The sequence below is a fragment of the Lagopus leucura genome, unplaced genomic scaffold (assembly GCF_019238085.1).
Source record: "Lagopus leucura isolate 7727_CA_CO unplaced genomic scaffold, USGS_WTPT01 Super-Scaffold_100002, whole genome shotgun sequence".
NCBI classification, from domain to species: domain Eukaryota; kingdom Metazoa; phylum Chordata; class Aves; order Galliformes; family Phasianidae; genus Lagopus; species Lagopus leucura.
This window is the reverse complement of record NW_024962263.1, coordinates 12,972,954-12,999,915: the sequence shown is the minus strand read 5'-3', so window position 1 is coordinate 12,999,915 and position 26,962 is coordinate 12,972,954. Positions and strand designations below refer to the sequence as shown.

Here is a 26,962-nt window from a genome sequence, read left to right as displayed (position 1 = left end):
ATGCCGGGCCCGCCGGGCTGGCTGGCGCTGCTCTGCCTGGCCGCCGCGGGACGCCCGCAGGTAAGGGCAGCGCGGGGACGGCGGGACGACTCCCAGCGCCCCGCACCCCGAGCCCGCCTCGGCTCTCTGCCGCTCTCTCTCTCTCTCTCTCTCTTGTGGTGGCGGTGGTTTCTTTTTCGCAACTTGCGAGCGCCTTTTGCTTCTTGCAAACGCTGATACTTTCAAACGAAGGCAGGGGATCGGCGGGGAAGGCAGCCCGCTGCTGTTGAGGGGCAGCGTTTGCACGTAGAGCGAAAAAGAAGGCAGGCTCCACCCTGCCGAGCGGATTTACTGCGGGGAGCGTGAGCGCGCTCCTTGGCCCTTGCCGTCGTGAGCCGCGCCGATCGGGCGTGGGCCGTGGCCCAGCTGCTCGCGCGGAGCCCACGGCCCGGGCGGCTGTGCGAGCGCATCGAGAGGCCTCCGCGCCTCCGGGGGAAGGGCGGCAGCGAGCGCTGGGTGCCGGCGGGCAGAGCGCTGTCCGCGACGCTCCCCGAAGCACGGGCTGGCTGCCTGTCGTGTGCGGTCGCCGGCATCGCCCCGCTCTCGCGGAGCCTTTCCTGATGCGGCTGAGCCTCCTCAGCGCCGTGCCGAGGAGCTCATAGAAGGGCTTGGGTTGGACGGGACCCCTGGAGAACATCAGTCCGACCCTCTGCTAAAGCGGCTCCTTCTTGTAGGTCGCACGGGAAAGCGTCCCGGCGGGTTTTCGGTATCACCGGAGAAGGAGACTCGGCAGCCTCTCTGGGCAGCTTGTTCCAGTGCTCCGTCGCCCTCACAGGAATGTAGTTTTTCCTCATGTTTGTGTGCAACTTCCTATGTTCCAGTTCGTGCCCACTGCCTGTCACAGGGCACCAAAAAGAGCCTAACCCCATCCACATGGCTTCTACATTTTAGCTACTTGTAATCATTGATGAGCTCCCCCCTGAGCCTTCTCTTCTCCAGGCTTAACAGTCCCTGGTCTCTCAGCCTTTCCTCGTTCGGGAGGAGCTCTCACTTTACTTTTTCTAATTAAACTGCTTAAAAGTAATTCCTCTTTCTTCATGTTATCTCGGGCCTTCTAGGCTAGCAGGTTTTTCCTTCCTACACTACAGACGCTTTATTTCTCCCATTAATCACTATTTGGCAGCCATGTGTGCTTCTTTCATGTGAACTTCTACAGTTTCTCTCTCTCATTACTCTTTATTAGGTGCAAGTGTCATTTTAAGTGCCTCTCTCAACTTAGTGCTGTTGTAGCGCTGCGTGAGTCATGGTTGGGCTCCCTGAGAGCAAGGTGCAGCTTCAAGGAAAAGAGATTACGGAGGAAGAAAAAAGCCTCTGTTGTCTGCAGCTTACAATTTAATGTCTGACCACATAGCCCTGAGAGCCTTCCCTCTGGATCTCTGTTCCTAAATATGTTGCCTTGAAACCACACAAGCCTTTTTTTTCCCCGCCAAAATATATGTTTCTTTCTGTCCACTCTCACCCCTTAGGCTTCTCTTAAATAGCTGCTTTCCAGGTGTCCTCCATATGTATATGAACAAGCCTGCATGTTTCAAAAGAGACCTGCCCATCATAGATTTTGCATGGATTCTCCCACCTCCCATCTGTAACCTCTATCTGCCTATTTTCTGCCTGCTCTTCAGAACTGTGATCAGTGCACTGAGGTGAGCAGACTTCAGTGGTCTTTGTACTTTTGTTCCAGTGACACCTTCTTCCTTCTGGAGCTGTTTTGTTTTGGGGCGCTTGTTCTTTTGGAATCTCCTTGTTGCCTGAAACCTGCTACATTCTAACCTTGGAAATTTAGATCTCTGTGCTTTAGATACCTTGAAGTAGGAGCCAGTAGGTCTGTCAATTCAGTGATTTTTAAGAGGATGCAAAACAGGGAACTTATATTTACTTGGGGCAAACATGTGAAGTCTTTTCTCTGCTTTCAACATGTGCTTAGTTTTGAGTCTGTAAGTGCATGGGGTGCATCTTTCCATGGCCAGTGCTTCAGACAAGTAAGCAAGATAATAAGGGATTCCAGGAAATCTGTAGCATTAAGTTTGCATAGAAAAAAAAACATACATTGTTGAAGAGCTGGTTGACTTCAGTACCTTGTCTGCAACAGTGACAGAGCTGACAAGTCCAGAACGTAAATGCAAGGCAGGCCTGGAGAGATGCTGCTCCCAGAAGTCCTCCAGGTTCTGCTTTGGCTGACTGGTCTGAACGGTGGCTTTGTAATCCCCTTACGGGTTGTCATTTCTGATGGAGCCAGTTATGAGAATCAGTGCAGCTGGGCTGAAGTTTGTCTGATGCACTCGTGTTAATACAGAACAGTGGTGGTAGGACAGTAAAATCCACAATGTATTTCCTGTGAGGAATGAGAAACACTTGCAAATGTAAGTTAATGGGTACTCATGGTGCAGCTGAGAAAAGACATCATCGTCATCATTTTCGCCAAAGAGGAAGCAGGAACAGAGAATTCGTGACTTGCTGTAGGTCACACACCGAGCGTGGAGCAGAACTGCTGGGAGCAGAGCTCACCCTCCTTGTCTTGTGCTTCAGCCACAAGATGATCTTTTCCGAGTGATGCATCCTGGGCAGCTGTCAGAGGACACGGCGTTAGGCTTTATGGAACACAGTCTGCATTTACAGTGTGCATTTAGAATGTGCATTTACAAATACGCAGTAACCCAGCTGCCTGATGTAACATCAACTCTTCTTATTCTCTTGTATAGCAATGGGATTCCTCCACTGCTTCGTAGTCTTTGCTTTACAGGGAACATTTAGAAGTCTTCATAATCTAGAAAAGTTTTGGCCAACATCTGTCTGTTAACTAAAATGCACTCTAAGGTGAGAGGGAAAAAAATAGATAATAAAAGTGTCCATGCTGTGTTAGATCATGGGTCCTCCCAGTCTGTGTTCCTGCTTTGACTGGGACCAAAGGAATCACTCGATAGAGCAGAACTTCTGTAACAGCTCATCTGAAGCCTTGGGTTTGTTCTGGAGTTAACAGTGTAAAAGTTACTGTAGTTTATTTGTCCAAATGCCCTTGCAGGAAAGGCACCTGAGAACTTTTTATTGCTTTAAAGTTTCTGCTGGATTATATGAAAAACATTTTACAGCACCGCGTGTAAGAGGAATAACGCATTGCATATAAAACCAAACCAAAACATGGTTTAAGAAACTGGTGTTGCTTCTCTTTTCATGTTAAGCATCATCTTCCTGATGTAATTTCTACTTTCCCACAGACAGGACCAAAACAAACCTTCACCACATTCCACAAGTCAGTAGAACTCAGAGCCTATCAGCTGTCTGTAGCAATACTAACCCTTGTCGTTTACGGCACAGAAAGTCACGGAAACCTCAGAGCATTCTCCTCTGGCATTTATGCCTTAGCACTGCTCAGAGCAGTCTTTGCATGTGCCTGTCTGTCCCTCTGAATTGAAATGCTGAAAGACCTGCTGTAGGAGGAACGCGTGTAGATGGAGTGAAGGGGTGACACGTGCTGTCCTGCTGCTCCCTGCCCACTTCCCCTCTGTGTGACCGGGGCTCCTGGTGGCATTTGCAGTGACCAAGCCAGCAGGGTTCCCTGTCTGTATTCCAAAGAAATAAATACAGTAATTCTCATAACAGCAGAATCCAGGTTGCCCAGTGAGATGGTAGGTGCTCCATCCCTGGAGACACTCAAGGCCAGGCTGGACAGGACTCTGAGCAATCTGATCTCACTGTAAGTGTCCCTGTTCATTGCAGGGGAGTTGGACTAGACAGCTTGTAAGGGTTCTTCCAACCCAAACGAGTCTAATTAGCTTACAGGAGGTGGGCAGCAGGGAGAAGAGAGAAACTGGGCTGTATGGTTCTTTGAGTCCTCAGCTGCAGCTTTGTTCTTGCAAAGGCTGCCCTTTCCTTTCACTGGAAGCTTGGCATGCCATCCCTTCAGCTGTGGGCTTCTGCTGCAGCTGCTCTGAGACTGGCTCGTTATTACTGATGGAAAGCACAAAGGCAAACGTTTGTGTGTTATAGATGCAATATAAAAATTAAGTTCTGTTTAACCAGGTTGCACTATGGACTTGGGTAGGCCTCTGTCTGTGTAATGCAATAGTCTGCCTGCAAGAACTTGCCCTGTTTTATGACTTAGTCTTTGAACACAGCCCAAAGTTCACACAGATGTGGGATGGAGCAACTTGAAAGCTGCAGGGTGGGCTGCAAGGGTGGCCCTGGCTACATGTCAGGGCTCCAGGGAAGTGTGGGTGTCCTGGTGGGTCACTGCCCATTTGTCACCGTGCCGAGGCATCGTGCCTGTGACGTGGTGTCTTCATGGTGGTGGGCACCGTGCTGGGCTCAGCCCCACTCCACGGGGCTGTGCTAGCTGGTGCTAAGCACTCCAGAACACTCTGGTTTCTGTCCTATGCCTGCACACCTACCTCAGCTGCTCTGCATTTCTCCCTTTAGTTACCTTTCTGTTTGTCTGTGCCGGCTATGAGTTCTCTGGGCGGGGGATTTGGCTTTCTTCTCTGTTTGTACAGCGCTTAGGATGTCATGGCTGCAAACACAGCTGAAGACTCATTAATCACAGCAGGTTAGGGCCCTGTCCTCTTCTCACCAAAGTCACATGGAGGCCTGCTGGGAAGGAAGCAGATACATCCTGTAGCCCACAGCCACCATGCCATTCCTAACCCTCACTCTTGTTCCCCACCCCAATGGCAGGGACCAGGAGAGGCTGTGCGTGGTGGGAGAGCCAAGCTGGTTTAATCCACCCTGCAAGAGCCAATTAGCTGGGGAGGGGTAAGAAAAAAAAAAAAAAAAAGTGAGGTCATTCACCCTGACCGCTTTGTGGCTACTCCAAAAGAAAAAGAAGTGTATAGGAGCTGTTCAAGAATGACAAAGAACAACATTTGTGACTGCAGATTGGTGCAGAGTATATTTAGTCAGTGGTCAAAATGGAGGGAAAAGAAAAAGTCTCACATGGAAAAAAAAATACTGTGAAGTTTTGTTAGGCAACCTATTAATCTGGAGTACAGATAGGGAAAAATGTGCCACTAGGTTCGTATGAAGGCTTAAAAATTGCTTATGTAGCACACAGGGGAATCTATTTTGAGCCTGTTATTTTGCTGCACCAAATAGTTTTGCCTTACGAGCATCGTGTTCTCTGTAACTTTTCATTGCTCGGCAGCAAGAACAATGAGATGATTCCATGAATCTGTTCTCACAGGAAGAAAAAGGCTCTCCCCTGCTATAATACTGCATGTAGTAAAGCAGGCTCATCATGGAAATCAGCCAAAGCCCCATCAAGTCGGGGAGGGGTATTCCTGCTGACTTGGCTGAACCCCGGCACAGTTGGTTCCTCATGGTGACACTAAAAGAGTAAATTAACCATTTCTCAGCCCAATCCTGCGTCCCTTCGCAAAAGCAGTGACTCCTTCTCGATGAAGGCAGTGCAGACAGACCCTGGAAATCTGTCGTGGTTATTTCTGCATTGAGATTCAACTTCAGTGATGAAGCATGGACAAGTAATCTTCTGAAGCACTCCCTGTACGTGTGTCTCTAGTGCCTTATAATGATTCTAATTGGAAGTGCCAATGGGGGAAAGGTTACTCACAGCAGTGGCTGACGCTGTGCCTGGAGGGCTGGGACTGTTGAGCTCTCCTTGTAAGCGGTGCTGTTGCACCTGTTTCATTTAGGAGGGAGACCTTGCAACTTTCCTCACAAGCACAGCTATGTAGTAGCTTTGGTTGTGTCCTTACTCTGTTGTTCTTATTCCTGCTTGTTAGGGACTGTTGTGTTGCTACCAAACCTCTCTGTTAAATATTTTGGTTTGGTTGGCTTTTGGGTTTCTGCTCTCTGATTCATCTTTAAAGCACCCTACCTAGTAGCTGCCAGTCTTTGAGTGACTGTGGCAGCGAGGACCAGCAGGCTGATGCATTCAGGATGCCACGTGTTGGCAGACGCATGTCACAGTACACAGGTCCAAGCCCGGAGCTTGTTGTGTGGAGATGACTTTGCATCTGCTGGGCATGTGATGGCGAGTTTTCAGCCTGCAAAAGAAAGCTGCACGATGGACGTGCTCAGTTGGCTGCATTCAGCTCCGCCATCTATCTTCTCAGCCATCTCCCAACTGCTATCCCTGCGGTCTCAGCATGCTGCTGCCAGCGTGGTCTGTGTGACACTTCTTTGCGTGGTGTACCCACTGCAAGCAGCACTGACTGCTGCTCCTTCCCCTCTGTGGAGCATGACCTGTTGCTCAGATGCTTGCTTTTACCACATGTTAAAACCAAAAGGCAATGGGAATAGTCAGGATTGAGCTTTGACCACTGCTTATCCACTTTCTGGCTGCAAGTTACATTTTTCTCTTAATCTCTTTATTATCTATTTTATTCTTCATGTTCCTTCTGGCCTCTTTAGGTATTCAGGCTCTAGCAGGGTTTCAAGGACCTATTTTTAAGATTGGAATAATATTTAGTCGGTAGCTGTTGCCATTTCCCGGCTGTATTTTACCACGTGATGGTAGTTTTGTGATGTGGTTTACTGGTCACTGGAAAGTTGACATCACCAAAAGCATTTCATTCACAATCTGAAATTTTTGTGTTGAATTACAGACCTGCAAGTGAATAACTGGAATTGTGTGGTGGTGACTTGTGTGCTGTTCTAATTTAATTTTTTGTATCGGCAGTGAAGCCAGTCCCTGCTGAAGGCCAAGGTGCCAAGGCTGCAGGGTCTACTTCAGATTGCCTGAGAAACTGTTGGTCAGAGCTCAGCCCTGTTGACAAGGGCAAATAAAGCCCAAGCCAAGGAGCCGTAGAAATATTGTAGCAGTACATTAAGTATGGCTAAGAATCTCAAAAGCAAGTAGTATGGGTATGTTCAGGGCCCAGAGTTCAACTAACAAGTGGCGTGCAAGGCCAGAGCCACCTGAGTTTGCTCTCCCATAGGTAGTTTGGGTTGGCAGCACTAAATGGAGAAAGAATGTGCTTTGCTCAGTGAAATGATGGGAGATATCTTGAATGCTCTCCAGAAAAAACCACACTGAGCACAAAGGTGTCATCTTGAGGTAGATAGGCTTTGGCGTGTCCCTTTACATCTCAGCTTTTCTAAACTAAGATTATCGCTAATGAGCAGTCCCCATTAAGGCCTCAGGTTCTTGTTCAGAAATGACATGGGAAAAAGGCTGTGGAAACCCCCGAGCTTGTTCTTCCAGATTCTTTCTTTTAAAAGAAAGAGGCCCGTGCAACTTTATCTTCTCCGACATGTCCGTCTGAATATTCATCTGAGTGAGAAAGTAATTTTAGCATCCATGACACACAGCTTCTGCTGTCACCCGATTGCTCAACAGCACCGAGAATAAATATTTCCGTAAGCCTGAGGACAGGAATCTGAATGCTTCTGGTTCCCCTTTCAGAAGCACCTGTGTGTGTGTTTTTTCAAGGCCCAAGTAACATGGTTGTGCTTTGCAGCTGACTCATTGAAGTTCTCCGACCCTACGAGCACAAGCACACTCTTGCTTAGCGTTCTTTTCAACAAATGGGAGGAAAAAAGGGCTTGGCACTAAAGTACAGTCCTCCTGCAAACCTTGACAGGAGCACGCATGTTTCTCCAAGGAAGTCAGTGGTGCTACTCATGTGCTCGAAGGTAAGCAGGTGTTGGCATGCTTTACCAAACAGCCTTTGACAATCCACTGAGCCCAGAGGATATATGTTGTTTTTTTTTCTCTGGATTCTTCTCCTGTTGGGTATTCTTGTCTTATTCTTCTGAGGAAGTGTTTATCACGGCTGAGGAGGGAAGGACCACCAGTGTTCTTCCAGTTCAGCCCCTGTTCTAGCAGGACCCTCTACTGCAGGCTGCCCAAAACCAATTGAAAGAAGAACAGCTAACTTTATTCAGGAATTGGTACAAATATGTGTGCTTTGCACACATTTTAAGTGATAAATTAAATGTGCAGAAGATACCTAGGCCATTTTAAAACATTCATTCACATCTTGTGGTGGTATTTACTGCAAACATTTACCAATAGTGAGACTTAAACGAATAACCAGCTTGGGTTTTCTTTGTTCTGTGTGATTACTTCAGATGAGGTTGGCATCTTTGCTTTCACTGAGGCCCCTTCTTTAAAGAGAAGAGCTCCACGATGTCAAAATCACCATTGCCTGGGCAAGCTTAAGACTTTGGAGACTTGTTTCTCTTTCCTGCTTCGCCACTAATTTCCTGTCACCTTTTGAAGCTAGCTGGCTTCTGGGCTGGAGTTCCTCCTCTGTGAAATGAATTGCACTTCCTTGTCTCAGATGGACGCTGTGGCTGGGAATGCGTTGGTGCTGGTGGAGCATCAGCCCATCGTGCTGCTGGCAGCACATGTGCTTAGTATTGGATTCTTGCACCCTCCAGAAAGCTGATGTCCTGTTTGACAGTGCTCTGCAGTCCTCTGACAGATGATTGGACAAGGAACAACCGAACTTCAATGGGGCCCTGTTAAGAAAAGGCTCCGAGATCACTGGATCTACCCAAAGAAAATGTGAAGGTTCTGTTGTTTCCATTCCCATCTTCTCCATGCTCTTCTTTCACACTCAGCAGGTCCAGCCAGTCTTTCACCTTTGTGAGCTCAGAAGGGAGTTAACAAATGGACACTGATAGCTTTGTCTTTATTTCATTGAGATAAATAAAAGAAGGAATAGTGCAGCTTTGTAAATGCATTGCCTTGTCTCAAAAGGGGAAGGACGCTGTCGCAGAGGATAATGCTCATTGACACAGAGCATAGATTTACGCAGCTGCAGCTGGGAGTATTTTGCAATAATTGCCCTCTTCATGCTACGAAGCAGGAAGGTCCAAAGCAGTTTACAAAAGGTAGTGAGCAATTAGCATATGCTCCTGGCCTCCGCGCAGGGAGGTTGCTTGTTCTTTTCAGGATGAGTGTTGGTTCTCAGAAATTATTCCAAGCCCTTCTGCTGAATGTCCTTCAGCAGATTTGCATATCCTTCCTTAAACGGGACAACTTTGCCCTGGTTTGACACTTCAGTTTTTAGCCTTTTCTTCTAAAGAGGAACTTTCAAACTGGGGCAAACAAGGAAGAAAAGAATGTTCTGTTGATAAAGCAAGTGGCTGGATCCATCCTTGGTCTCACTGCTTTTCTTGGCACTTCAGACTCCTGGGAATAGGAATCGATTGCTCAAGATCTTCTCTCTGCTGCTCAGGGAAGCAGCATAGTGTGAGCCCCATTCTGTCGAGCTTGTTTTTATCTCCTTGCATTACTGGAGCATTTCAAGAGTGTCTCCAATGGTGCTGAGCAGCATCTCCATTCAGCTGCCAGGCTGGCCAGCTTTCTGTTCATAGATCACCTGTTGCTTCACCAGCACTGGTTGTTGTCCTGGTAATTGGGAAGATGAACAAGGTGGCTGTCAGGAGTAAAGCAGAATGAAAGCTTTTGAGAGTATGGAAGTGCTTATTTATGCTATGGTAGGTGATGCTTTTGTGTGTGGTGCTGTGCAAACATGAAATGCAATCTTTGTTCCAGAAAATGTATGATCTGATCATAAAGCAAGATACTGCTAATAAGTGAGAAGAAAGAGGCAAGGAAGCAATAAGACAAAAGAAGTGTCCTTGCAAGATTGAACTCTTAATTTCACATGGGATCGTTGTAGTGATAAAAAATGGCTATAAGATGTTAATAAGCTGTAAAAGTATGAAAACTGAAAAGCTCTGGCTTGAGGTACTTAGTCTGTTTCAGGCACAGTTTTGGTAAATGCAAGTCATGCACCAGCTTATGGCTCAAACTCCAAGCCAGGAGGTGGTGTTTTAAAGAAAAAAAGTCATCTTCTTTCGTCAGTTTTAAGTCACAAGACCTGTCCCAGCATTAGAAGATCAAGATGCTTAGAGAAAAACAGTTTATATTCAAGATATTACAGTTGATGCGATTAGAAAAGGAAGAAAGAGGAGAGGAAAAGACACAGAGGAAACCAGGGGAGAACAATAAGTAGTGGAATAGAAGCAATTATCAGCAGGCACAGTACTTTTATGCACTATTAGACAGCCAAATCTCTTGCTGAGCAGCAGCAGAAGTCCTGGTGCAGCTTTCTCCAAGTAAAAAATTGAGTAAATGAGATTTTAATAGCGGCATTCAACCATACTGAGTAATTTCTTGCTATGAGCTGGTTTGGAGTCATTTAACCAATTGGAGGATCACCAGCTGGATGTGAGGTGTTGAAGTTGCCTGGAGCACCAGTGCCAGGAGACTCCCAAAGCAAGGTCCTCACGTGTAGCACTTCCACCTGGTTTGTTTGGGATGGGTTGTGTTGGATTTTTTGTATTTGGAGAGGAAAGAAGGCTGTTGGCTTAGTTTGTATCGCCTTGGTGGTGGCTGCCTCAGTTAAATGAGGTCACCTCTACAGAGCACCTTGGGAGCCATAAAAAGCTGCAGAATTAAGGTCTGGCATTTTCTGGGACTAGCCAGGAGTGTTGTGTGTTCTGGTGGGAAGCCGGGAACTTCTTGAACTTCTTCTTTTCAAAGGGTGTAAATAATTCACCGTATTTGTTTGCCGCATGCCATATTTCAAAACTATCAGTGACCCAGGTCTTGATCTGGGGTCGTATACGTGGAAGGGACTATAGAATTATGTCAACACCTTTTTTTGTTTGTTTGTTACAATTGTCTTGAAGTCATAGGTTCAAAATAATTGAGTATTGTTAAAAAAAAAAATAAAAAGGTTAAATAGCATGCCAGAAGTTTGTGACAATTGCAGGATTGTGGTATGATTGATTTATCACCTGGCTGTATTCCATGTTGTTGTCTACAAAGAACCTTTGAAGTCATAAATGTTTAATGCTTTACTGCTTGGCTACAAAATGCTACACTGGAGAAATTTTTTGCTTCTCTCTCTCAGCACTGTGATGAGATAGGTGTGAAGCTTTCCGGGTATATTGGGTCTCATGCCCTCTCTGTCTTTTCTCCTCTCCAGTTGTCACTACAAAGCACTCTGCCATGTGACAGTGAACAACACTATGAATACTCTGGACGGTGCTGCAAGAAATGTGAGCCAGGTATGTGAGTGCTGGGCTGTACTGCCTCACTAATTGAAAAGCTCTTTAGAAACAGCTCAGGAGGTCAGTAAGGCGACTTGCTCTCGTGAGCTTCACAGATGTCTCAGTGCCACTCTGATTCCTCACCTGAGTGAGGAAATGAGTGGAGCAGGAGGAAGAAATGGTTGTCCCCAGTAGCACAGCAGTGTTAGCCTATCTCATTTTCCCTCAGAGTGCTCAGAGAAATGCTGTGCAGCTTGCAAATTATCTGCTTTTCCTTCTCTCCTTCACAGGAAAGTATATGTCTGCTAAATGCACTGAGACTTCTGACAGTGTGTGCCAGCCATGTGGCCCCAATGAGTATATGGATGTCTGGAACGAAGAAGACAAATGCTTGCTACATAAAATATGTGACCAAGGTGAGCTGTTCATACTGGAGAACTTTTTAATCCAAATTAGTGAAGCATGAGATGGGCAAGTGGATCTAGGGAATATCCTCCTTTGAAGTTTGAAGTATCCTTCCTTTGAAGGTGCGTGGCAATGAGTGCTCAGCTTGCACAAAAGAACCTGGTGGATGGGGAAGTCCCCAGATACCAGAGGGTTTTGCTTCTATGCACTGCTGAACACTGCAAATATGGTCTTCATGATGCTGAAAAGATTATCTTCAGTCAGGCCATTCACTCCCTGTGAGTTGGATCTTAATGTCCTTCTGCCCAGCATATCTTGCACTCACTTCTGCCCTTGTCTCACTCTTGCAAAAGCTCTGTTTATTTTCTACAGGAGCTACAAGGAAAAGTATTGCTCAGGAGCCCAATCAGTGAGGCTGATCAATGGCCTCCTACGCTTCTTGAAAGATTCCTCTAACATGAGTGGTTTCACCTCTGGCATTCGAGCAAAGCAAATAGGTAGAACAGGATGTAAACTCAAGGCTTGTTATCAGAGAGATATTTACTGCCATCTGCTTTCTCTTCTAGGGAAGGCTTTGAAAGAGGTGAACCCAGGAAACAGCACGTTCCAGCGGCAGTGTGCCTGTACCACAGGTTACCACTGGAACGAGGACTGCGACTGCTGTCAGCGAAACACCGTTTGTGCTCCGGGGCTTGGAATTGTGCATCCTGGTGAGATACAGAGAGGGGACATACGAATGAAACATCCAATCTCTGGCCTACACTGTGTGGGTTGTGACATTAAAGAGTAGCTACTGTAGACTCTCAGAGCATTACTACTGTGTGTAACTCTCCAGGACTATTTGCATTTGAAAGGCTTCTGCCTTTGTAGTTAAAGTAAAATCTTGAATCAAGTGAGGTTTGCCAGCTTTAACATGGGCATGGCAATAACAGCAAGGTCTTCAGTGCGTTTCTAGTGTTTGCTGAGGTGCCTGACTGTGGATCATTAATTTATGCATTGCCTCCAGCTTCAAAGAAGTGATCCACCAGTGGTTGTTGCTGCGGTCAGATTTGAAATCAGTTTTTATCAAATGGCTTTGTTTTGCCATTCTATGAGGTTATGAGTTAAAAGCTATGAACACCTCTAAGGTAGCGCAAGCGTTCCTTGCTTTAGATGACATGCAATGCAAAAATTTATTACAGACATGCAATTTAGTCCCACATCTGACAGAAAGCAAAATGCAGGTATTTTGTGGGTGGAAAATGGAGATGGTTAAGTTCAGGGTTGTAATGGACACTGGGAACAGCTATATCACTGAAAATTCAGCACACAATAGAGCAATAGAGGACGAAATGCTGCATGGGCTTGGAGCAGAGTGGTGGTGTTTTTCCTGCAATCTAGCAAACTGTGATACAGAACTTTGTTCACTGTGGCTTCACAGAAGTGACAACATCAGTTAACGTCACTGCCTGTGTTGTAGCATTGACAAGAGGAAGTTAATGGAAGTGGACTCGTATGAGAGCAGTGTATTATTTTGCAATAACTGGAAATGGTGCCTGATCATTTTTTATTCTGATCGTGCAGGGGAATGTGCTCCTCTCACCTGAGCACTTTTTTCTGCCTATGTGTGACTGTCTGCTTTATTACAATTTTAGATCCCTCTATCTTCAGGAAAGCTTTTGGGGTGGGAGTGGAGTGGGAGGATGGGGGAACATAGTCACCTTCCCCTCACTTGGAAAGAACTCACAGAAACTCAGTGGTGATGTTTTTCTTCCTCTGCTACACACAGTGCAGCAAGATAAGGACACAGACTGTATGCCATGTCCCAGAGGCTACTTCTCAGAGTTTGCTTCATCCACTGATGAGTGTAAATCCTGGACCAAGTAAGTTACTTTGCCTTCCAAAAAGCCTATTACAGCCACAAGGCAGTGAGAAGCTTGAGCAAACACACTTTTCAGTGGAGTGTCTCTGCTTCTCGGTGGCATTTATAGAGCATGTCGGTTGGCTGGATAGAGATAAGGGCTTTCTCATGTTGGATCTCAAGTCTTTCTGGGGTGGAGAAAGACAGCTAGGACAGCAACTGCTGAGTTGACATAGATGAAGATAAAGAAGGTGTCTGAGCTTCAGGATGGAGAAATGCAAGAGTACTTTACAGCAGAAAGTATTACTCTGCAGAAATGTAGGAGCCACAATGAGCTCTGTCTTTGGGATTCTAGCTTCTTTGTCTTTCCTTTTTAGCTGTTCAGCTCTGGGATTGGCAGAAATAGTCCCTGGGACTGATAAATCGGATGCAGTTTGTACAAAGCAGAAGATGGCTGAGCAACCAGAATATGGTATGTGTCCTCATAGGGCTTATCTATTAGAAAGTACAGGGAGGAGAAATATATGTTCACTAGGGTTTCTGGCTGGCTTAACTCCTTTCCCACTGTGGATGAGTCAATGGGAATCAGCTGTAGACCAAGACAGAGCTCTTGTGAAATCTTACCTAGAGCCTAGCAGCTCTAGGGCCCATGCCCAGTGCTAAGCAGTGCTTCTCACTTCTCTCTGAAGCTGCATGGTGAGCAGTTGCTATTATACATCCATCATTTTTCCATCACATTTACTGCTCTTTAATTTGTCAGCCTGCCGGTTTCTGCGCACGTTAACAGAAAGGCCATTGACTTCTTGTGTCTCCTGCCTAATGTTCCTTTCTTGCCAGTTGCCCTCTTCTCTATCCTGTGAAGTGATTCTTAGACGAGGACAAAATTTTGCTGGCTGAATTCTGTAGCTTCCACAAGTTATGCATCCCTCTCATCTTGAGACAGAGCAAGCACAGCCCATAGGCTGCTGGTGGATTGCAAGAAAACTTTCAGAGGAGTGTGGCTGAGTCATACCTCCCTCAGACACTAAGTAGTGAGATGGCTCTGTACCATGTACCTTTAATGAGACTGGTTGTCACACAACTCCATAAGTGCTAGAGTGTGGTCCTTATTATAGAAACTGAAAATCGGTTAGGAAGAACAAAACTGCTCTCCTGTGGAAAAGCAAATGACAGGAGCAAGGATTGTCATACTGCTGAGAACAGCAACATGTTGATGGTATGATCTTTCTTATACCTTACAGGAACAAACAAGATCTTGTATGTGTTGATTGTCATCTTGTTTTTTGTGGCACTAATTGGCATTGTCATCTTCATCGTATACTACAAGAATAAGGGGAAGAAGCTGACAGGTACATGATAGCTAATGTTATGTGTGAATGTGACAGCTATGTGTCTATTTGTGCACTCTGTTTTCACAGGTACCCACCAAGATATGAAACTCAGGAACTTTTTTTGAATTCCTGTCCATATGGGTGTCTTGACTAGCACAAAGCTGGGCCTGAAAATCTTTCCTATAGGCAGGAGTATGTTACACCTAGCATAATGCACCTTGCTCAGCATCTTCCTGCAGCCAGCTGTGCCAGGGAGATGAGTGCCTTGAGACTGGATGTAGCCACGACATGTATGATGGAGGGGTGGGGGAGAGTGGTGTATCAGCATGGTAACTTTGCACTGCCTGGCACAGAAGAGGAAAGCAGGGGGAGAGTAACATAAATAGTAAATATATATATATAATCTAGCGAAGATACACTGGATAACATTGGATTTTTGAGTATATTGTGAATAGGACAGAAAAATTTCCTGCAGTTACTCGAATCTGTGTTAAGATGTGGGTCTTCACAGTTAAGAACATAGTCTTAGTGTTCTTTTCATTTTTTATTTTCTTCCCCTAAACATGGAAAGCATTTCCTGCCCTATTTTTCCCTCGATCTCCTTTCCTAAGCCCCAGAAATCTATGAAATGTTTTGGGAGCAGTGGAAGGGAAGGCAGCAACCCTTGTAAGGTATTTTTCAGCCCATTTTTTAGAAATATGCTGCCTCTACCACACTAAACATGGGTTGTGCTAAATCTGGAATTCCTGGGATGGGCTGAAGGAAATGGTGACTCTCCTTGCAAAGCAAATACTTATGATGCACAGCAGGTTAGGGGAGAGTGCTCTTTACTTAACATTCCTATTGACCTGGTGCTCTGCAGTGACAGTCCTTCATTGCCTTTGCGCAGTAGATCCTAATTAGAGTACCAGAGACTTGCAGGCTCAAGAAAAAACTCTTCCTGAGTCTGCCTTTGGGGACTGATTATAAACGTGCAGACCTGACATCAGAGGTACAGAGTCATTGCTGGGAAGTGACAGGGGCTAAGTGACTTATCTATCTTCAGATATACAAAAACCAGTGCAAGCTTAAAGCAAAACTTAAGCCCTGCACAATCTCCTGAAAGCATAAATAGCAAGAAGAATTGCTGTCTCCATAAAACAGCTTTAAAGCATTATTCGACTTGAAGATTTTCCATGGGAGATACTTCGATAAACTGTGTTTCCTAATTAAGTACATCCCTGTTACGTGGAATGCTATACTTGAGACTGCCATCCCGTGGTTTCAGTGGCTTACCCTCTTCTCTCCAGTCTCCTCACTCCTGTCTGGGAATGGTCTTTGTGCCATCCATGTGACTTCTCTTGAAATAGACTGCACCGTTCTAAGTGGGTCGGTATCGGGCCAGTCATAGTGTGGTGACATATGACAAGGAAAGAAACCCCATTTGATGTGGAACACAGTTTAACGTGATCTATCTTAGGAGCTTGGAAACATTTGTTCCACAGAAATACATCCCTGTTCCAGTTAGAATGAATCCTCAGACAGCCTGATGCTGGGACACTTGAACAGTCAGTAAAAACAGTCTTGCTGGTTTTCATTTACTATAATATTATGGGTCGTGAATGACTGTGGGTGTTTAGGTCTGTGGCTAGTTTCAGTGCCTGCTCTGTGTTACAGCTACTCTTTCGTTTTCCCTACAGCAGATCTACAGAATTGGGCTAACGAGGTGTGCAGCCAAATGAAAGGAACAAAGGTAAAGTCAGGGGCACTAAGATTTTCCCTCTGTTTTATGGTTTCCTCAAAACATTCCTGACACCCCTCCTTACTTTAGACTTCATATTAGTGTTTGGCTAGAAAACAAATTTGGAGTTTCTCAAAAGCCACTTACAGCTTTGGCTTTTTTAGTCTTTTTTTCTGTAAATGTGAGGCTTATGAAATCAAGATTCTCAAATAGCTTCTGAACCTGCTCTCTGGTTTCAGCCAGCTTTAACAGTGGTGACAGTCTCTGTGATGATTAAATATTCGTTAGAAGGGAAAGTTGAACGTGAGCCCATGCTACTGAACACCTGAGACTCTCACCTAAGAGAGAGCCGTTCTGAATTCTAAGGCTGGGAAAAACTAAACATGAGTTGCATGCTTTTACATACCAGAGTCCTCATGGGAGAGAGACCTGGATTTGGTGCGACACCAGGAGTGCTGAACACTCAAGGAACTAAGAACAGAGCCATCAGCTAAAGGAAATGGCCACAAGCCCCTTCAATTCTGTCAGTCACTGAAAAACCTCGTGTGAAGAGCGTATGACCTTCCAAAGGGTTTTGCTCTGAAACAGCCTCAGATGCCCTTGCTTGAAACTCTTGGTTGGGAGCAAAGATTCGCATGCATTTGCACTGTGTGATTGACATCAGGGATGCAGACTGAGGTCCCCTAGCTCCCACGTGCATGCTCTTCCATTGCCCCACCTGCCAGTCTAAGAACTCTGTCTAGCTTAGATGTGGTAACACTCAAGTCCTGTTGCTACAAAAAAGAAAACAAACCCAGCAGCTTTTTGAGCAGGCAGTTCCTCTTTTGTCTCATAAATGTTCTTGCAATGTCCTGCACTGGCAGCTGCTCAGATCCTCTGGGACAGAAGAGTGAATCAACAGCAATTAGTGGCTGGCAGCATTTACTTTGTGTCCTCCACTGTGGAGGAAGGGAACAGATGCTAGAAATGAAAGGTAGCGGTTCCCAAATACCCATCATTATGCATGACTGGCAGGAACTGAAGGGAACCCTTGAAGTATTTCCCAAATCTTTATTTTTTATGGAGCTTCAACCAAAAATATAACTTAACTGTAAAAGTATTGGCAAAATGATGTCACAGGCATTTGCAATTGCTGTCTTAAAGTATTCCAGGTTAAAGCAACCTTGTCTGTTTGACTTCTATTTTTCTAGCACGTCTCTGAATCAATCCAATATTTGAATCAGTTATTACTACTATTACTATTTTATGGTTACTAATAATGATTTTGCTCACAGTGAGGTCTTCACAGATCAACAGCCCTTCGAAGACGTAGATTATTCAGAGGAGTTACAAACCTTTTAAGCAGTTAGGTAGGTCTAACCAGTGTCCACAAGAAACAGCAGAATCCAGCAGCCCTTCTAGGTTTATTAACTCTCAGGTGCTCTGTTGACTGGTTAGACTTGATGATCTTGAAGGTCTTTTTCAACTGAGATGATTCTGTGATGCTTGAGAGCTGGCCAACTCTATTATCCGAGATTATGTTTTATGGAATCCAGCAATGCCACTCAATCCCATCAGCTCCATGCTGAGGAAGCATTAAGGCACGCCTACTTCTTCTTCGTTCAGAAAACAACCTTCAACCAGTTCCTTTATTAAATACAGTTTTATTTCAACTTTCTTTCAGGAGCCATCCAGAGATGCCTACGTTACTGTAAACATAACGAACACCACCGTCCCGCGGCTCTCCGAAGACATGCGTCTCCTGGGCCCTGCTGGCTCCCCTGCCCCCGGGAGCTCGCCCTGTGCTCAGTCCACGTGCAGGCACGGCAGCCCAGGCACGGCACCCTGCAGGGCTGGGGGAACCTTCCAGGAGATCTCCGTGGGGACTGAGACCGATGATGATCATTTCTCCCCCGTTCCCACGGAAGATGAATATATGGATAAAGATCTCAATACTGCCGATTATTTACCTTTACTGAGTCAGCCTGACAGTAAAACTTTGTCACTGTTTTCAGAACCGGTGGAGATAGGGGAGAACGATAGCTTAAATCAGTGCTTTTCAGGGATCGGGAGCACAGAGGATGTGTCCATCCCTCGGGGCTCTGACCCTTCCTCTGATGCAGATGGTGTACATGCCACCATGGACAAATACCTCCAGAAATCTTGCCAGCATTCCCATGGTTGCCCAAAGGAAATTGACAGCAAAGACACAGATCGTTTCGCAATGAACCGTGACTCAGAGAAGATCTGTGTGAGGTGTGGCATTTCATACAAGGAGACTCCCAGAAAGGGGAGCAGACCCTGCTGTGCTGCAGTTGTTGGTGCCTCCACCTCCCCAGAAACTGGATGCTACGCACAGTGCACCTGTGGCTTGAATTTTCTCTCTGCTGGTCAGAGCCCTCTAGCAAGTGACCATGGTATGGAAGATGTGTCTTCTGATGGTACCAACACAAAGTACCAGAACACAAACAGAAGCACTTCAGGGACAAACAGCAGCACTTCAGACCTCCCTCCAGCATCCGGTAAGTCCATGGGGATTGGCCTGTACACAGTTGTGTAGGGTTAACTTCAGTGCTAATTTGGTGTTGTTCAGAATGTCTGATGTGGGAGAAGGGAAAAATGAAATGATGCTTTTTCACTTAGTTGCCCTGAAGCTAATCTGAAAGACAGAAGTGAAATAGGATGGCCATTTGGTTTACAGTGAATTTCACATGTAGCGTGAGCACTATGAGGGATCTCTGTAGGGGACTAAGAAAGAGGAGAGAATAGTGACCAAAAGGCTGAAGTGAGAAGAGATGCACAACTCTGAAGGGCATGTTTTCATTCTGCAGCCTGCATGTGCATTTTTGCCCTTGCCATTAGGTTGCAGTCCAGTTACAGTCACATGGTGGTCCATGGAACCGGCTGTAGCTGTAACCTGCTGATCATGGTTGGGTCTGAGAGACAATGATCAATATTTTGCTTTTAGCTCTTTCTCTTTGTTTTAAATTGCTAATGTATGCAATTTATATTTATACATATATAATATATAAACAAAAGTAGGTGAATTTTGTGATTTGCTTAAAAATAATTTCATATAGACATTTTTTCCTCTAAATATTAGCACTCTGTCTCTAAACAACTTTGAAACACCGATGTCTCCAGTTTTCTAATTGGCTCCTAAGTTACTAGTTCAGGGAATATAGCAAAATAGTTGAAATGAAAGCAGGGATAAAAACCACCAAAGAAGGCAAGTTATGAGCCTTTTCTGGATGAAACTTACGTCTCTTTTCTTCATTATTAAAAGCCTGCAATCTTTTTGTCGTATCTTATTAGCCATTCAAGTTGATAATCTCCTGAAGACAGATGCTCTGTTTTTATTTGCCTGTGCACTGCCAAGCATAACAGGACCTTAGTTTTGTCTGGGACATCTGAGTGTTACTGTAATACACACAGCGATCATCAGCAGTTGCCCTTCTTTAAAACCACATCATGCCTTAACGTTTCTTATGCAGGCATTCTTGTCAATCTGCCAAAGACCAAAAGTGACACTTTGAAGACCCGCAAGTGAAATTTTGAAGGCCCTTCCCTTCTAAACATACAGTGCTGTGCAGGAATCTCGTAATGTGCAGTGATCTTTCTAAGAGCAGACACTCTTTCTACTGCTTCAGTTTCCTGAAATCTTTAAGTAGTTTCACTGCTTGATGTGTACAAAAGTCAGAAGTAGCAAAGAAAGATGGATTTTATTTCTGTGGAAGGTGACTCTGAGGTACTACTGAAAGTCAAGTCATATCTGGTACTGCAGAAGTACTGCTTTTCTTTCTGAATCGCTCGAGAAGAGGAAGAGAAAATAGTAAGGAACAAGAGGGCAAGCAGGTTTAAGTGCTTGCAAATGCTATCTTCACTCTGCACCATAATTCTTTATAATGATTTTCACTGTGTCAGTACCTTTGGCTGTGTACTTGCTATCGTGCTATCTGGTGAAACCTGAGCATAGATGGAGAGTTCCTGGTTCACCCCAACCTTGGCATAACTGCCTGGAGGTGCTGGCTGAGTCGCAGGCAGTGAGAGTGTGGGTTTAGTCAGTATGGAGCTGATGTGCTTTCTGGAGTGGCCTCGTCTGCCTGTAGCGTGGTGGGTGCCCTGGTGTGGCACTCTCCAGCTCATTCTGGGGCTGCTGGTGGAGCTGTGGTGGTATAACGCATTTTGCTGGGCCTTGTGAAATGCCCAGGTGCAATAAATATGCATACGTAACAAAGCTTCTTCAGGCAGCTACTTTGGATGCAGCTGTGCTAAGGCAGAACTGTATGAAAGTGGGTGGATGAAAAAATGGGAAGAAAAATGATGTGGGTAATTCCATGGACTTTTGGTTTTAGTTTCTTAGTACTCAGAATGACAAGGGAAATTGCAACATCTGCTCCTGATGTGAAATAACCCTAGAAGAACCAAAGCAAACCTCTGGACAGGTGTCATTCAGGCTTCATGGATAGTAATTGATAGGAGCCTTCAAGCACCTTTCAGATCTCGCTGAGCCTGGAAGCAGTCAGAATGTGGAGCATTGGATCTTGGCCATCTCAGACCTTGTGCAGGACTTCAGCATCAGGCATGAGTGGTGGAGGACTCATGGTTATGCAGAGCCTTCACATTCACAGCCCACACCATCCCAGCTCAGCTACAAGAAGCAACATCAGATGGCTCTGAGGAAATTAATCACTTGCATTGTTCCAGTTCCTAGCAGATAATTACCACAAAAATATATCTGTTTTTGTAACTAACATCATCAAGAGATTGAAAGGCTGAAGTGTTGCAGGCAGCAATGCCTTCATTTATCCTCTGAAGGAGTCCTTTATGTTATCTGATTGGAAGCACGTTTCTTAGTGCAACCCAGGAAGTTCTTGTGTCCGTTTGCTCTTCTTAATCTCGTACTGAGCTCAGGTGAACTTTTACAATGCCTTTTTTGAGTGAAAGGCAGTCCATGCAAAGGCAAACAGGTATTGGTGTAGCCTCATGGTGCCTGACACAGTTGTGTTGATGGCAAGCAATTAATCTGAACACAGGGGAAGCACCTAGGAGGGAAAAATCCCTGTGGAAAGCACTCAATTGACACCTCGTGTTCATCAGCAATACTTGGAAAGAAAGCAAAGAGCCAGCGGTGTGATGGTTTACCTGAAATAAATAGGATTGCTTGAGGGGAGCTGTTAGAAAGATGCTCCAGTACTGCCTAGGCTTGGTTGGGTATCGCATGAGGTCTTCACTCAGCTCTAGTGAAATCCAGTGGTGTATAAACAGCACCTGGGGGTGTAAGCAGCACTCTTGGCTGCTGGAGAAACAGCACTTCTCTGGGCTGGGCCGTGCTCAGTGCCTCTCATGTCTAGAAAAGCATTAAGGAAATGACCAAAATATCCCAAGAGATGCATGGTCAATCTGCAAGTTGTGATTAAGTGAAGCTCAGTGGGAAAAAAGCATTTATAAGGAGTGATGTTCATAGGCTTTGAGAGTTTCTCTTTGGTTTGATCGGTTTTATTTCGTTCTGGGGACGTTTGTTAGTTTGTCATTTAAAGTTTGTTCTTGGATATTTTCTTTCTGTTCTGAGATAAGTTTGTTAATTCCACAGCCTGGTCCTGCTGTCACTTGAGTCAGTGACCTAGTCCTTGAATTACAGAAAGATTGAATAAATACTGAAAATTCTCTGACTACAGGGAGACTTGCTGAAACCGTAACACTGTTGGGTTGCTGTGTATAGATTGTCTGTTCCCTGTAGCGGGCTGTATCCCAATAAGTCCATGTGGGCACAGGGGGAGTGCTGGGATGTGCCTGTGTGGGAACGCAGACAATGCAAGGTAATCTTACAAGCTCCATTCCGTGTGACTGCAATGGCCTGACGTTAAATCTTTCAGCATTTATTGATTAAACCTGCTATTTTGTCTACACGCTAGGAGTGATCACGTACCAAGGGGGAAAACAAGATACTAATAGCTGTTTCCTCACTAACTGGAGGCAGTCTGCGAGTAGCTCATGTGTCCAGAGGCAGTGGGAGGATGAGATTATCACGCTTTCTCGCTTGTGGCAGTGCAGCATGTAGGAACAGCTTTCCCAGATGCCACAGACAGCCCCCCCTGAAGCAACAGGCTTCATCCTGAGGAGGCACAAGTGGAAATCGTGAGAAAGCCCCGTGGAAGGCATTGATTATGAGAGCATCCCTATGTCACGGGGAAAAAATCATGGAACAAAAGCAAAGCTATCGCAGCGGATTGAACTCACAGTGCTAAACATCCTCCTCATGAGAGAAAATATTAATCATGCCTGTCTTCTTTTCTCCCCCCTCCTTCCCCAGGAAATGTGACTGGAAATAGTAACTCCACGTTTATTTCCAGCGGACAAGTAATGAATTTCAAGGGAGACATCATCGTCGTCTACCTTAGCCAGAACTCCCAGGAGGGAGCTGTGGCCTCGGGAGCAGCCGAGGAGAACGTCAGCAGCCCAGTGCAGGAGGAGAACGCCAGCCGCTGCGAGACCTTCGCCGGCAATGCTCAGCACTACAAGGAGAAGTGCGCTGAGCTGCATGCCAACATCCCAGTGGGCAGCGGCGGGACGCGGCAGCACACAGCCCCAGTGCCAAGCCTGGCCCGACACGGCGAGGCCTCACCGCCCGTGCAAGAGGAGGGCAGGCTGGGGCACAGCTCGGAGAAGGTGTTGAACTGATGTGAGACACCATCCCACGAGGGGTCGTCCCCAGATCCCGGTTGCTGGGACAGATTTGTTTCTTCCGAGAGCGCTGCTGGCCCCGGGGTCCTCCAGGAGACTTGGGATTGGGAGGCCAGGCCCTGCGGGCTGCCTGTCTCCTCAACGGGGTGGCAAGTTCTCCATGACTTTCCCGAACAGCAGCGAGGGACAGCTGAGGGAAACTCAGGCTGGGGGATTTGGCGAGAGGGAGGATGTGGATCACCAGTAGTCGTCCCCTCCTGGAGAGGGGCAGCATGCTGGAAGGGGCTCCAGACCAAGGTATTTTTTTTTTTACTGGATGGGAATTGTAGTAGCTCTGTAGGTGATCCCTCTCACTGGGACTTCAGTCATCCTCGATACCTCCCATGAGAGAAGGAAGCAATGGCCACCTCTGCTGCTGAGCTTGGTGCCCACCTGGCAGGGCAGGGATGGAGTAGGTTGCTTCAGCCCTTCTCATCAAAATGTAGCAGGAGCTCCAGTTCTAAACCAGCACAACAGTCAAGATCCTTGCCTGCCCCTTGCTAACTTGTGGGTGTGAGTTGGTATAGCACTGCCTTGGGTTACAGTAACAGGCAAATTAGCACTGATATGCCTTGAAAGTGAATCAGATTAATCCTGAACAAGAAGCATTTTTATAGTTTTGAACCCTGATTCACTGCCACCTTACTGCATCTCCTCAGAGGAACACAAGCCCCTGCAGCTGAAGATGAACGGCTAGCAGGTGAAGGAAGGATCTAGGACAGCTAGCTGCAGACATTTCCCAAGTGACAGGAGAGGGAGGAAGTGCCTAAAGATGGAGAGTTTGCTGAGGGTCAGGCACATGTTCCTTCATCTGCCACAACAAATTTGTCATTCCCGTTGATCTTTTCATTTATAAGCAGCGCTTTATTTAGGCAGCATGAAGTGATTTCCAGAGCTCAGCCTGTCTGAGCTGAAATCACTGTAACCACTGTCACACTTAGAGCTGTAGGACCAAGGGATTGGATTCAAAGAATAATAGCGATTGTTAGTAGAGTCTCAGCTACCCAGGTGGCTTTGGTTCAGATCCTGCATCCTTCAGCCTCCTCTACCAGCCACTGCGGAAAGGTGAAGGGAAAAGAGCCTCAGGGAACCCCCAAGAAGAAATCATAGTATTTTTTACATTTCCTGACCAGGGGTAATTTTCTGATGTTCTCCTTATGCACAAGAGTTGCAGGAGCAACTTCAGTCTGAACGTATAGGAAGATCAGTGCTTGTTTCCTGCCAGAGTGAAGGGATCTCTGAAATGTATTCTCATCTGCTCTGACAAAAAAGATCTCAGCAGGGAGGGCTCCTCTCTAGAAAGTTATTAAAGCTGTTTGCAGTAGCACTGCTCTGAGGGTGAAGAGAACCCATGAAGCTAACAGGGTGACCACTGTGTCATGATGAACTTCTCATCCACAGAACAAAAGGATGGCCTCAGCCTCCCTCATCTCTCAGGAGAATAATTCTGCATTATTTATATAGCTGGGGTGGAAAGCTCAGCCCAGTTGTGCGAGACTCTCTTGGGTTGCTGGGGCAAGGGGTGTGTGACCAATTCGAATCCCTTTCACCTTTGTGTGGCCTTCAAGAAAGCAGGCCATCTGACCTGAGGCTCAGCCAGGCAGGAAGGCTGTGCCATTCAGTGATGGCCAGTGCTACCTCTTCCTCTTTGAAGGAGGTGTGCAACTGGGGCTGTCTTATCTGTGGTACTGATTTGTCTCTCCTGCTGGATCCTGTACCCACCTCACTGTAGCCTCTTCAGGCCTGCGTCTGTATCCTCCAGGCACTGGTGCAGTGGGGACAAGGAAGCAGAACTGCACATCAGGTTCATGCCAGCTTGTGCAGATCCTTTCCTGCTTCAGTTTTGTAGATGTATTTTTACAGAAAGCATTGTTCTAGGGCACCACTCAGCCAGCCCATTTACAGGACAGGAGGGACTGAATTAGTGCGCTCAGCTCTGGGTGAACCAGCTGCACACAGGTCTGTCTCCTTCTTCATCCTGTGGTCTCCAGGCACCACCAGGGAGCAGGCTCAAAATCTTGGTGTCAGAGAAGACAATGGGAAGTTTACTGTGCTGTTGTCGTCAGTGAGGGATTTTTCCCTCGCTGAATTATAGGATTCTGCTGAGTGGGTTTTGAAAATGGGATCAGCAGCAGGCATGAAGAAGAGGGTCATTGGGATCTCAGCACTTTGGCCGCTCCCGTATGGGAAACACACCGAAAGGTCCAATTCTTGGTCTTCCTCCAAAGCCTGTGTAAAAGTGAAGAAGCCATATCACAGTCATCAGTGTGCTGCATGCTCCCCAGGTCTCTGCCTGGCTGCTTAGATGTGGACCCCAAAAGGGACTTCTGTACCTTCGTGACTTCACATGTTGTCAGCTTGGAGCAAAGGCTGGTGTTTAACATGTCTTTGTACAACAGGGCCTTGTGCATTGGGCACTAACTTGGAGGCTTCTGGCTGCTATTGTAATACACATAACTAATGATAATAAAAATCTTAAGGCCTATTTGAGAATGAGTGAAGATTTGAATTAACGGAGAAAATCAAATATGTTATTATTTGCCCACACTCGTTTTTACAAAAATAAATCATTAATACAAAAACATTCCTGGATAGGCTTTTGTAACCTTCTTTATATGTGGAATTGTTTTAACAAAATTCTGTATTACCATCAGAAAACGAGGAGCAGGCTTGTGCTCAAGTGCACCAGAGCAGCTGTTCATAACCCCATGAAAATCAGTATGGGGTTAAAGATCAATATGCACAAGAACTGCTGTTAATCTCAGTGCCTTGCTGCACGTTCAGACACAGATGAGAAATTGCTCTGCAAGGGGACTGCACACGTGGCACTTCTACCTGCCCATTCCCTTCCTCCAGGTTTCCTACCATAGCAGTGGTACCTCAGCAACTGCACCGCTGTGTCTGTTACAAGAGGAAACCCTGCTGAAGGCTGCCTTTGTGCTCATCAGGTATTTTAGTAGAACTGTAGTTTTAGCCATTCAAATTAGCCTTAAAAACCATCCACAGTGTTGGAGAATTCCTTTCTGTCAGCACGTGCCAGCGAACACGGTAAGCTGCTGCAAATTCTTTGTGTGGAAAAGATATTTCTGGAGCATGTAATATATGTGTTCTTAATAGACAATTATAGCCACTGTAAAATGGAAGTGTATTTGACCACATTGCCTGAGGTTTTTGTGAGGAAGGCTGAACTGCTCTGAGCTTTACAAGTTGGTTTTCTCAGCCTCCTTCTGAATGGCTGTCACCCTTTTGAGTAGCCCAGGGATACTTTTGGTCCACTGGGGATCTTTCCCCCTGACCTGAAAGGCACACACTCCCCACAGCCTGCTCAGGGCAGCACTTTGCAGCACTCTCACTTGCAAATGTGGGCATGGGAGAGAGCTCTGCCAGCAGAACTTGGTCTCATGGGGGATTCTCACCCACCGCCACCCCAGGATGCTGAATATCTGCCACATGCATTCCTGCATCTCTTGGAAAATCAGACTGCTTGTGACCATAGTGGCCACCTGAATGCTCAGCACCAACAGCAATAAGCTTCATTTCAGAGTGAAAGATTGTCATGGGATGTTTTTCTCCTCTCTTCCTTTGTGCTGTCTTACTTTCTAGAATGAAGAGTGAGTTGTTTCTATACAATAAATTATTTCTCCCAGAGCCCTGCCATATGAGTTTACTCTGCCTCCGTGCTGCAGTGTCAATCACCTTGTTGAGTGGGAAGATCGGAGTAGGGGAGGCACATTCGCACAGCTCCTTATAGTTCCAGTCTATCCAAACCATTTACATAGTAAAAAATGTTTCTTTACATCAGCAAAACGCTGTGAGGGACAAATCAAAGAGCAGCATTTCCCCCTCGAGCCAAGAGGAGGAACTGCTGCTGTTCAGATGGTATTGCTAATTGCATGTGGCGTCCCTTCTAGAGGAGATAATGCAGGAGAAAATCCTTTTTTCTTTTTTTCCTGTTCTTGGAGG

The 26,962-nt window shown here is 46.0% G+C and overlaps 1 protein-coding gene across 4 annotated transcripts; it reads left to right on the top strand.

The window, feature by feature from the left end:
* Positions 1–26,656, top strand: TNFRSF11A (TNF receptor superfamily member 11a). 4 transcript variants are annotated; one of them, XM_042869308.1, is made up of 10 exons: positions 1–60; positions 10,938–11,019; positions 11,292–11,417; positions 11,973–12,116; positions 13,175–13,268; positions 13,624–13,718; positions 14,488–14,595; positions 16,257–16,309; positions 17,961–18,798; positions 22,590–26,656. In XM_042869308.1, the coding sequence occupies exons 1-10, from the start codon at positions 1–3 to the stop codon at positions 22,955–22,957; spliced, it is 1,968 nt and encodes a 655-aa protein (XP_042725242.1). In that variant the 3' UTR covers positions 22,958–26,656. The 4 variants fall into 4 exon arrangements, with proteins under 4 accessions (XP_042725242.1, XP_042725241.1, XP_042725239.1 ...); XM_042869307.1 differs by lacking the exon at positions 1–60 and adding an exon at positions 4,403–7,623 and having other exon boundaries at positions 16,260–16,309; XM_042869305.1 differs by lacking the exon at positions 1–60 and adding an exon at positions 6,708–7,623.
* The last annotated feature ends 306 nt before the right edge of the window (positions 26,657–26,962 follow it).

Coding starts and splice junctions, on each gene's coding strand:
- TNFRSF11A (XM_042869305.1), top strand. CDS start 7,516: ATGGGAGGAAAAAAGGGCTTGGCACTAAAGTACAGTCCTCCTGCAAAC. Junction 11,020..11,291: donor CTGCAAGAAATGTGAGCCAG/GTATGTGAGTGC, acceptor TCTCCTTCACAG/GAAAGTATATGTCTGCTAAA. Junction 18,799..22,589: donor AGACCTCCCTCCAGCATCCG/GTAAGTCCATGG, acceptor CTCCTTCCCCAG/GAAATGTGACTGGAAATAGT.